Here is a 12,608-nt window from a genome sequence, read left to right as displayed (position 1 = left end):
CAATTCTATATGAATGTTATCTTGTTACTATTCATTTTGCTAGCTTTATAATTAACTATCATTAATTTTCTTCAATATTTTTCCCATAGTCATACTTATGACTAGATATTTTTCTTTAAAAAAGGGGCTCAAAACAGAGAAAGACAAGTATCATGTGATCTCACTTATTTGTGGAATATAATGACCATAACAGTCTGAGGAATTGGGGTAGTCCCAGAGATGTGGAAGTGGGGTACAGACTACAATCCCCAGAAGAGGAGGGGGTGGTGGGGGAGAGATAAACCACAGAATGTACATGCATGTATGCATGAATGATGGACATGGACAACAGAGCTGGGGACAGGGCAGGGAGGGAGGGTGAGGGGGGAATCAGTGGGGGAAAAAGGAGAAACATCTGTAACATAAATAAATAAATAAATAAATAAATAAATAAATAAATAAAAAGCTGGCAGCCTCCAAATGTTAGATGAGGGAAAAATTTTCCCCTAGAGCCCCCAGAGGCAGTACAGTCCTTGATTTCAGACTTCTGACCTCCAGAACTAAGAGACAATAAATTTATGTTGTTTTAAGCCTAAAATAAAATAAATATAAAAGGGGTTCAACTTATAATTTCTCTTTTTGAAGAAGAGTAGTGTGGGGAGGGTCTGGAACTGTAGTGCAATTTTTACTGGAAAATTCACTTTTCAATTTTCAATTTTAGGAGTTCATGCCACTGCAGTCTCTATTTACCAATGCTCTTCTTAAGGATATAGAGAGCAGTCACCGTTTACAACAAACAATTGCAGCTCTCCAAGCCAACAAATTTGTGCAGGTAAACATTTATATGTACAGTATACATATTTAAAAATAACTGCATACCTTTAGAAAACAGCTTTTTTTCTTTCTTTTTTAAAAATACCCTTGTCAGCCTCTACTTGGGAGGAAAAATGAAATGGAAAAACAAAGGAAAGAAATGAAAGAACTTTGGAAACAGGAACAAAATAAAATGGTTAGTATTTTAATGGAGTTTTATCTACCTCTCTGTGAATATCTAAAGTCATTTGCAGTATATAAGCAACACCCTGGTAAGATGCATATCCTTACTCCCATAGTCTTCTAAAACGTTATATTAACTATCTTGCTGACTATGCTAAAGAAGCCTGTAACTTAGGGTTTCTTTCTTATTCTGTATTTAATACTCATTTTTTTTCTGTGTAGCTCGAAACAGAGACTGCTCTTAAAAAGGCAAAATTGTTATGTATACAACGTCAAGATGAGTATGAAAAGGCAAAATCTTCCATGTTTCGTGCGGAAGAGGAGCATCAGTGCTCTAGTGGTGGATTAGCAAAAAATCTTAACAAGCAGCTGGAAAAAAAGCGAAGGCTGGAAGAGGAGGCTCTTCAAAAAGTAATAATTTTTTGTTATTTGCAAGTTGAATTAGCAATAGTCTGCTAAAGCTTTGGTTTTGAAACTTCAGCATGCATCAGGATCACCTGGAAGGCTTGTTAAAAAAGACTACTGGGCAGCACCCCCAGTTTCTGATCAATAGGTCTAGGATTAGGCCCAGACAACTTGCATTTGTAACAGGTTCCCAGGTGATGCTGCTGCTGGTGGGGATCCACACTTTGAGAACCACTATGCTAAGAGACTTTTGCTTATCTTTTGAATTTTGGAGGTTGTTTGTGAAAGAAGTATCTTAAGTAAGTCAGTAATCTGATATTTTTTTACTTGATTCTTTATGAGCATATGTGTGTGCTAATTTCAATACCTGACAACAAGGCCAGGCTGAAGCTTTGTATTTATGATGTAATTTGATAAATTACATCATAAATACAAAGAATTTGATAAATTCTATAAGAAGATTATATATATAGAAAATGGTAAATATAAATAGAAAGGCTGTTAAGTAGAATTTGACATTTATTTTATAGGCAAACAATACACTAATTGTAAATTGTACTTGACTATTCATTAAAGTGAAATACCCTTGAATCACTGACCATGGTGAATTATTTATCTTTAAAATATGCTATTTAAGACATAAAAATTTTCAGAATTTTTATACATAAAGGCTTTCAATTATTTAAGCTAAGCTTTACTGCAATAGTATTTGTTTTAAAATATAGATTCTAAGGATTAGTGTTTTTTTTCTGTGTTACTCCTGAAGGTAGAAGAAGCAAATGAACTCTACAAAGTTTGTGTGACAAATGTTGAAGAAAGACGAAGTGATCTAGAAAATACTAGAAAAGACATTTTAGCACAACTCCGAAAGCTTGTTTTTCAGTGTGATCTTACCCTTAAAGCTGTAAGTAATTTCTTCAGTACTTTGAAGGCGGGGTGGGGGGGTGGGGGGGGTGGGGGGCGGGGAGTATTTATCTACAGAATGGGGGAGAGATGCTGGATGTGTCATGATTAAATTAAATCCCATAATTCTTATGGGGTTTAATTTCTGCAGTTAATGGAACATTTAGAGTTGGAAAATTGACTTTCAGTTTTTAATAGTGCTATATAGTTTGAGTTACATTTTTTTATCTCGTCTCCCCCCTACCCCCAATAAATTGATGATTTGTTTAATTAAAATTGATGGCTGAGACTTTGAAATTGCCTCTATGTCACTATTTTGGCTTAGTTGACAAAGTGGATTTGACCCCCTGAAACTTCTGTTAGCACTAGGAGATCTATTTTTCAAAATCTGAGTAAACTAAATGTTAAAATGGAGGCCAGTAATTTATTTGAAAACAAAACAATCCTGCCCTCAAGTGTTTTCATTGGTCTCTTTAAACTTGTTTTTGTAAGAAATTTAAGGAAAAAGAAAAATTTTTTTTTGATGTACATTTTACAAGTTTTAAAACATGTATAAATTTGTGTAACCACCCACCACGACAATTGGGATTCAAAACAATTCCATCACTCCAAAAGATTTCCTCATGCTGCCCCTTTATAGTCAAACTCTCCACCCACCTTTAACTCCTGGCAAGTATTGATGTGTTCTCCGATTTCTAGTTTTGTTTTTTCAGAGTTTTATATAAATGGAATCATTAGTATGTAACCTTTGAAGACTGGCTTCTTTTACTCAACATAATGCCTTTGAGATTTATCATTGTTATGCATGTATCAGTAGTTCATTTCTTTCTATTTCTGAGTAGTAGTCCATTATATATATGAATGTTTATCCATTTACCATTGTACATTTGCATTGTTTCATGTTTTGAGTGATTATGAATAGAACTACAGTGAATATTTGTTTACAGGTTTTTGGTGAACATAAATTTTTATATTTCTAGGTTAAATACCTAGGAATGAGATTACTAGGTGGTATGGTAAACGTCTGTTTATAAGAAATTGTCAGACTGGTTTCCAAGGTAGCCATAATATTTTTCGTTCTAACTAGCAATGTGTGCAAGTTTCATTTATTCCGCATACGTGACAACACTTGTCAGTTGTTTTTATATTATAGCTGTTCTAATAAATGTGTAGTGGTAGTGGTTTTAACTTGTTTCCATTATGACTAATGATATTGAGCATCTTTTCAAGGGCAATCTGTATTTTACCTGTTTTTAAAAAATTGAGTTGTTTCCTTATTGTTGAGCTTCCATATATTGTCTTACAGTCTAAAGCTTCTCTTCATTCTTTTTTTTAATCCTTACCCAAGGTTATATATTTTTTTCATTTATATTCAGATAGAGGGGGAGGGAGGGAGAGAGAGAGAAACATTCATATGAGACAGACACATTGAATGGTTGCCTCCCGCATGACCCCGACCAGGGCCGGGGACAAACCATAGGGGACAAACCACAACTGAGGTACGTGCCCTTGACTGGAATTGAACCCATGACTCTTTGGTCTGCAGGCTGGCACTAACCAATGAGCCAAACTGGCCAGGGCTCTCTCTATTCTTTTGGCAGTATCTTTTATAGAGCAAAATGTTTTAATTTTGATGGAATCTAATTTATCAGTTTCTTCTTTCATGGGTCACGCTTTGGTATTACACCCAAAAGTGCTTCACTTAATCCAAGGTCACAAAGACTTCTGTTCTCTGCTAAAAGCTTTAGAATTCTACATTTTGATATATGATCCATTTTGAGTTGATTTTTGTATAAACTGTGAAGTATAGATTGAAGTTTGCTTTTTTTTTTTTGCATATGGTTGTTGTGTTAAAATTATACCCAGCGGATTTTAATTTATCGAGGTGACTGAATGCCAATTTGGAGAGGTCAGTATTATTGAAAGATGAATTACTTACATTTTCCAAAAGACTAGGGATATGGTGTGCCACACAGGGCCACAGGAGAAATGCCAGGTTTGATCAAGCAGAGGAGTTAGGAGAAAGCTGAGTACAGACCCTTTATTTGACAGTAAGGGAAAGAAATGATAAAGCAGGATAAGCGGTATAGTATTGGCTATTTTGAATAATTACAGTGAGCTTTAGGGTTTAGGGATGGTCTCTAGTTGCTTGGTTTCAGGCTCTGGGATGATATATAGCATGGGAAAATATTGGCTTGGTGAGTGAGAGTTAGATAATGAGGTTGTTGGAATTACATATGAAAGACATGCTCTCCAGCTAAGAATTGGCTAGCCCTGGGAGGAGCAGTCTCTCCCCAGCCAGCAAGTTTTTGGAGATGTCAAAATATCATAAAATACAGAAAATAAAGAACGATTAACACAGGTGTCGTCAACTTGTTCCAGTACCATTTGTTGAAAACATGGTGTCATCTCCTTTGAATTGCCTTTGCATCTTTGTAAAAAATGAGTTGACCACATTTTTTTAGGTCTTTTTTCTAGAGTCTCTATTTTGTTCCATGAATGAGTGTTTCTGTCCTTCTGCCAAAACTCTCCTGTGTTGATTACTGTTGCTTTATAGCGAGTCAAAATCAGGTAGTGTGAGTCTTCCAACTTTGTTCTTTTTCAGAATTGTTTTGAGTATTTAAGGTCCTTTGACTTTGCATAAAAATGTTAGAATCAGCTTGTCTATATCTACAAAAAATTTCTGCTAACATTTTGAGTGGGATTGTATTCAATCAGATCAGTGTGGGGAGAATGGACTATATATGTAGCATCTTAACTATATATAGAATTGTCCAATTCATGAACGTAGTATGTCTCCCCATATATTTAGATATTTGATATTTTTAATCGATATTTTGTAGTTTTCAACATGTAAGTCTTTTTTGTATTTTGTTAGATTTAAACCTATGTAAAGATGTGTTTATTTTGGGGGCTAGTGTGAATGTGATTGGTTGATTTATATATAGTTATACACATAATTTATGTGTGTGTGTATCTATACACATACATACGTTTATTTAATTTTCAATTCCAATTGTTTATTGTTAATATTTAGAAGTACAATTAATTTTTATTTGCTGATCTTGTATCTTGCAACCTTGCTAAACTCACTCATTAGTTCTATGAGCTGTTTTGTAGAATCATTGGGGTTTTCTATGTAGAAAATCGTGTTGTCTGCAAATAGGAACAGTTTTATTTCTTCCTTCCTGTGTTCCTTTTATTTTTCTTTTTGTTTGTACTGACTAGGACTTCTAGTTCATTATTGAATAGGAGTGGTGAGAGAAGATGGCCTTGCTAAAGATTCTTGATTTTAGGGGGAAAGTACTTAGTCCTTCATTATTAAATATGATGATATCTGTAGGTGTTTTGAAAATGTCCATTATCAGGTTAAGGAATTTCCTCTTTTCTGGTTTGCTGAGAGTTTTATCTTGAAGTTGTTGGATTTTTTGTCATGCGATTCTTTTTGTATCATTTTATTGCTATGTAGTTTTTCTTCTTTGGTCTATTAATATCGTGGATTACATTGATATTTGAGTGTTGATTTAGCCTTGCATTCCCAGCATTAAGCCTCTCTTGATTGTGGTGCATTGCTCCTTTTTTTAATATATTGGTATCAGGGTAATTCTGGCTTCATAAATTGAGTTGGGAAGTATTGTCTATTCTGTTTTCTGGAAGAGATTGTGTAGAACTGGTGTTATTTCTTTTTAAATGTTTGGTGGCATTCCCTGGTGAAAGCATTTGGGCTTTGAGTTTTTGTTTTTAGAAGATTTTTACTATGTATTCAGTTTCTTTGATGTGGGCCTAATTGAGTTAATTATTTCTTTTTGGGTGAATTTTTAATAGTTTGTGGCTTTCATGGAATTGGTCCCATTCATCTAAGTTGTCGAATTTATGTGCATGGAGTTGTTCATAGTATTCCTTTACCCTTTTAATGTCTGTAGTGATATTCTCTCTTTCAATCCTGATGTTGGTAATTTGTGCCTTCTTTCTCTCTCTCTGGTTAGCCTGGCTAGAGGTTTAAATTTCATTGCTTTTTTCAAAGAAACAGTTTTTTATTTCATTGGTTTTTCCTCTTAAAAAATAAGTATATATATAAAATCACATATTATTTATTTCTGCTTGATTTGGGTTTATTTAGCTTCTTAATTTTTTTTCCAAAGTTAATTTTTAATACATTTTTTATTTTATTTTATTTTATTTTTTAGAGAGAAGAGGAGAGAGAGAGAGAAACATTGATGAGAGATGGATTGGCTGCCTCCTGCATGCCCCCCCTACTGGGGATTGAGCCTGAAACCTGGGCATGTGCCCTGACTGGGAATCCAACCAGTGACTTCCTTGGTCCATGGGCCTACGCTCAACCACTCAGCCACACCAGCTGGGCTCAATTTTATTTTATTTATACATTTTCTATCACCATTTATCCTCCCTATACCCTTCTCCACTTCCACCCACCACCCTCCTGCCCCCACAATCACCACACTGATGCTTTTGTTTTTAATTACTTAAAGGTGGAAACTTAGATTATTCATCAAGACCTCCCAGCTTTTTAAATATAAATATTTAATTATTTCATTCTCCCTTTAAGCATTGCTTATATACATCTCACAAGTTTTGAATCATATATTTTTATTTTTGTACAGTTTAGAGTGTTTTCTTATTTCCCTTGAGACTTTATCTTTGACCTGTGGATAATGTAAAATTTGTTGTTTAATTTCCAAGTATTTGATGATTTTCTGGCTGTCTTTTTGATACTGATTTCTAGTTCAATTCTGTTATAGTGAGAAAAATACTGAGTATGATTTCAGGTCTCTTAAATTTGTTATGGTTTGTTTTATGATTCTGTCTTGGTGAGTGTTCTATGTGTGCACTTAAAGACCATGTTTATTCTGCTATTGTTGGTTGGAGTGTTCTGTAAATGTCAATAAGTTCATGTCGGTTTATTGTGTTATTTATTTCTTCTATGTCCTTGATTTATTTCTGTGAATTACTGAAAAGGAGTTTTGAAGTTTTCAACATATTGTATATTTTTAGTTTTATCACTTTTTTCTTTATGTAGTTGAAACTCTGTTAGATGCTTATGCATGAATAACTTATATATGCTTGGTGAATTGATCCTTTTATCCTTATGAAATGTCCTTTTATACTGGTCATTTTCCTTGTATTTTAGTGTACTGTAATTAATATTAATATAGTTATTTCAATTTTCTCTTTCCTTATTTTTAGCATGGTATGCCTTTCCCCATTTTTAATTTTTAACCTTATTATTATGTTTAAAGTGAATTTCTTATATAGCATATAGTTGTCTTGACTTTTTATTTATTAATTTTTTTTATTTCTAAAGAATAGTTTATTGATTTTTAAAGAGAGAGAAAGAGAGAAGGAAAGAGCTATAGAAACATCAATGTTAGAAAGAAGCATTGAGCCCTGGCCGGTTTGGCTCAGCGGTTAGAGCGTCGGCCTGCGGTCTGGAGAGACCCGGGTTCGGTTCCCGCTAAGGGCACGTACTTCGGTTGCAGTTTGTCCCCGGCCCTGGTTGGTCGTGCGGGTGGCAGCCACTCGATGTGTCCCTTTCACGTCGATGTTTCTCTCTCTGTCTCTCCCTCCCACTCTCTCTGTACAAAAAAAATTGGAAAATGTCCTCAGGTGAGGATAAAAACAAAAAAAAAAACAAAAAATAAGAAAGAAGCATTGATTGGCTGCCTCCTGCAGCACTGGGGATCCAGCCCGCAATCTGGGCATGTGCCCTGCCCGGGAATAAAACTGGCGACCTTTCAGTACACAGGATGACGCCCAACCAACTAAGCCACACTGCCCAGGGCTGTCTTGACTTTTTAAAAATCTGTTTTGATCCCAGCCAGTGTGGCTTAGTGGATCGAGCATTGTCTCATGGACTAAGAGGTTCTGGTTTGATTCCTGGTCAGGGCACATGCCCAGGTTTCAGGCTTGAACCTCAGTAGGGGGCCATGCAGGAGGCAGCTGCTGATCAATGTCTCTCTCTCACATCAATGTTTCTCTCTCTCTCTCCTTTCCTCTCTTTAAAAAAAAATAAAAGCAAGAGAACATGCTTTTTTTAAAAAAAAAAAAATTAGTTCTGACAATCTCTTTGAGGTGTTTAAACCATTGATATTTAATGTAAATGTGTTATGATTTAGATCTATTTCATTATTGGTTTTCTGTTTGTACTTTACATTTCCCTTTGTTTGCCTTCAGCTGCTTATTTTAATTTAATTTACCTAATACAAGGGTAGGCAAAAGCGGGTTTACAGTTGTGAGTATATGAAACACAGAGTTTATTCTTATATTAGTATTTATTTTTGTATTATTTATTAGTATTATATAAACCTTTCACCCATCTTGTATAGATTTAATCTATTTTATTCTCTATTACAATTATATTTTCATTTATATCAAATACTTTTAATTTATTATCTACATTTTAATTATCTGTTGGTTTTTTTGCTATATTTTTTTGTATATACAGGGTGGGGCAAAACTAGGTTTACAGTTGTACGTGAAACACTTTATTCTTGTATTATTATTATATTATTTTCCATATGAACAACTAAACTTACTTTTGCCCCACCTTGTATATATTCCTTTTGTAATCAGAATCTTTCTTTTGAACAAGATTCTCCACATTATTCACTTGCATATTAACTTTTTTGAAGCACTTGTTTAGAAAAGTTATAAATAACTTGATCAGGGTCACCCAGCATATCAATTGTAAAGCTCTAAGATAAGAAGAACCTGGTTAAATGACTTTAGAGCCCTATGCTCTTAAATATTATGTTGTCTTGCTGAATGATTTTTTTTTTTAATCCTCACCTGAGGATATTTTTCTATTTATCTTCAGGTAGAGAAGGAGGGAGAGACAGGGAGAGAGAGAAACATCAACATGAGAGGGACACATTGACTGATTGCCTCCTGCATGACCCTGATCAGGGCCAGGGTGGGGGACAAACCACAACCGAAGTATGTGCCTTTGGCTGGAATTGAACCCAAGACTCATTGGTCCGCATGCTGTCGCTCTACTCCTGAGCCAAACCAGCCAGGGCTTGATGAATGATTTTTAATCTGGGTTTGAACAACTCCAAAATTAGTATGATGTTTACATTGAGCTAAAAAGATATATATGTTTCCTTGTGGACTTTTCAAGTCATACTGTATTAATATAATTCCTCTTCCACAAGACAATACTTCAAATATTTAAAGATATTTGTTATCTTTCTTCTTCCCTGGATTTTTTTCCATATTAAACATCCCCAAATCTGATTACTTTTTTTCATATAACATGGTTTTAAGTCTCATGAGCTGCATGCAATCTTGTTTATCTACATTCCTCTTAAAAGGTGATGCTACTCGGAGATTCACATTATGATTTTCTTTAATTTGATGTTATGTAAACAAGAGGTTGCCTAATTTTGTATATAATGCACCTGTATTTATTAATGCCTTCTAGTTATATAAAGGAAATGTAAGACAGATACCTGCTTTCAAGTTTAGCATCTATTTAGGGAGAGAGAACTAACACATCTGAAAAACTGGAAAGCAGTATATATCAGTGTATGAAGTAAACTTTGAAGTTAAAGTTCCCCAAACTTGAACATATTTCCACACGCAGGAAGACAACTACAATATGTAATGTGTAGGGACAGTTTATATAGAAGTTCTATATATTTATTTATGAGTAAAATTTCTTACTAGCTACAGTTATTTTTAAGCAGTTTAACCAATCAGTTTTATTTATTATGAATGGTATTATTCACATTCAGATCCAAGCAGATAGCAAATCCAACATCAGTTTTTGACTATAGATATTACTTTCTAGGTAAGAACCATGGCTTTCTCAGATGTTTTCTCCTCCTCCATCAAAGAATTTGGATTTTTTTGGTGACTTATTTTTCATCATCCCCTCCCAAATTGTTTTTAAAAATATATATTTCTACTCTAGGATATATCATTGCATATTATTACAGAGAAAAAAATCATTTGAGATATAAAGATAATAGATAGTCAGGTTCATTCACTATCTTAGGGAACATACACAAATCAGAATCACATCCCAGAAATATAGTTAGTTATGTCATGGGCATTAAGGATTATTCTTGAATAGTCAAAATTGTCTTGAATTATGAAGTATTGAAGTGTGTGGGATGTAGATCATAATTACATGTGTAAGTGAGAGGAAGGAGAAATTTCACTTGTTCATTTCTAATCAAATCAATGAGGTTTGAAGCATGGGAAAAATCAGAATAAAAGTGTTTTATTTTATTGGGTTTAGTTTTAAGGGCATTCAAGAAAACTTTAGCATTTTAAAAAATTATAGGGTATAAAATTATATTGAATAAAAATTAATTTTTAGGTTATTGCTCATTTATGTGGGAGAAAATTTTCCCATTGATTTGAAATTATGAAAAATTGTATTTTACCAGCTGTTATAAAAATTTGCACTAATCCATGTGCCCATGGAGTAACTGAAAATTAAATGTAGACAACAAAAGCTGGGCATATAATTGGAAGTCCTGTGTGCCTGAGTAAGCAATACCAGAAAACATAAAAATTACAGTATGACCTTGACTAATAACTCTTTCTACTATTTATTTGGTCATTTCCCCTTTATGTAGGACACTGTGCTACCTATTGAGAATCTAGAAGAAAGGGACCAAGTCCCTGACTTGGAAGGCACACTGAAGGACAAAAAGGTCTAGCGTCATGATGATTTTTTAGGTACCTGTGAGCCACCCCAGTTAATGTACCCAAGTCCTGCAGGACCTACCCCATGGGGACCTCACTCTAGCATTTCTGCTAAGTGTGAGAGAAGGCTGAATAATTTAGGGAAATGAGATTTTAAGATTGGACTACCTATATATATTATTGCTTAAGTCTTTTATTATTAATAAATACCCAGAGACATTCAGCAGATGAATTGGTTATGTCAGTCAAATTATTGGTGTTCCTAACTAGATTCATAAAATGTATTTAAAAGTATTAAAAATAAATAAAATTTATTTAAAAGTATTAAAAATTTATAGTTACCTTTAGGATCAAGAGCGTAAGTTCAATTTACCATCATAATTAAAGCTTTACCATCTGCAGCTTGAGTTTCCTTTGTTCCTTGAAAAAGTTAGGGCACAAATAAGCTGTTCTGTTAGGTTCATTTTTCAAATACTATTTGTGATGAATCTTAGTTATCCTTGAGGAATGCCTGTCTATCTTGGGAAAGACTTAGCGGCTAGTCATAAGTTCAACATATCATTTGGTATACCCAGAGCATGAAGAGGAAACATGTCAGATCCTTTTTTTTTTTTAATTGAATTTATTGGGGTGACACATTGCTTAACAAAATTATACAGGTTTCAGGTACACAATTCCACAACACATCATCTGTACACTATATTGTGTGTTCATCCCCCCAAGTCCATTCTCCTTCCAACATCATTTACGCCCCCATACCCTCCTCTTTCCCCCAAGTCCCTCTTCCCTTGGCAATCACCACACTATGTCTGTGTCCATGAGTTTTTCTTTTTTTTTCTTAAATCCCTCAACAACCACCTCTAGCCCCCTAACAGCTGTCCAGGCTCCTTCACATGGTTTAGATGACAGCCTCCCTTTTTGGCTCCACCTCTTTCAATCTGCTTTAATCATGTTGACCTTTCCTTTTCCTGTTTCTTGAGTGCAACAAGCTCTATCCCACTCGTTCTTGCCCTGGGGTCTTTGGTCTGGGTTGGTTTTCTCCCTGAAAATTGTCATTCATTCTTGCTTATATCCGGTCTCAGTTCAAATGTTGTTTCCTCAGAAAGGGCTGCACTAACCTACCATGTCAGAAGTACCCTTCCATACACATATATCTGGTCATGTTCCATAATTTGTCAATATTATAGAATATTATATGTCGTTTCACTACCAGAAATGATCTTATTTACTTAATTTGCTCTCTCTGACACAAATTAAGGAGAATTGAAACTCTCTGAGGACTGGGATTTCATCTGTTTGCCATAATATACTCAAAGCCTAAGTTTTTGTGAACATTAAATTTATTATTCATGTAAAGTTCTCAGAAGCTCTTGTCAGCTGCTATATTGTTGTTGTTACTATAAGTAGTAGTAGTGAGATATGTAGACATTTGTAGAAACTTAGAGGAATAATGTATTGAGAATAGAGTACATTCAAGATAATACATAATTATAAAAATTGAGTACTCTAGGATACATTATACATATAAAGCATTTCTATTTTTATAGGATCGAAAAATAAAAGTCAAAATAATAGTGCTCTAAATAAAAGTCAAACTAATAGTGCTCTGATTAGAATTCATCCCCACATTTTTCACATAAGAGTTTAGA

The 12,608-nt window shown here is 34.2% G+C and overlaps 1 protein-coding gene across 2 annotated transcripts in view; it reads left to right on the top strand.

Moving 5' to 3' along the window:
- ARHGAP29 (Rho GTPase activating protein 29) overlaps nucleotides 1-12,608 on the top strand; it is a 77,193-nt gene that overhangs the window by 47,008 nt on the left and 17,577 nt on the right. For both annotated transcript variants that reach the window (XM_036256892.1, XM_036256891.1), the window contains exons 9-12: nucleotides 701-811; nucleotides 908-988; nucleotides 1,198-1,386; nucleotides 2,147-2,284. In XM_036256892.1, coding sequence (XP_036112785.1) covers nucleotides 701-811; nucleotides 908-988; nucleotides 1,198-1,386; nucleotides 2,147-2,284 — 519 coding nt within the window. The remainder of the gene's footprint in view (nucleotides 1-700; nucleotides 812-907; nucleotides 989-1,197; nucleotides 1,387-2,146; nucleotides 2,285-12,608) is intronic.

The sequence above is a fragment of the Molossus molossus genome, unplaced genomic scaffold (assembly GCF_014108415.1).
Source record: "Molossus molossus isolate mMolMol1 unplaced genomic scaffold, mMolMol1.p scaffold_m16_p_12, whole genome shotgun sequence".
Lineage (NCBI taxonomy): Eukaryota > Metazoa > Chordata > Mammalia > Chiroptera > Molossidae > Molossus > Molossus molossus.
Note: the sequence above shows the minus strand (reverse complement) of the source record. Positions and strands in the feature narration are given on the sequence as shown.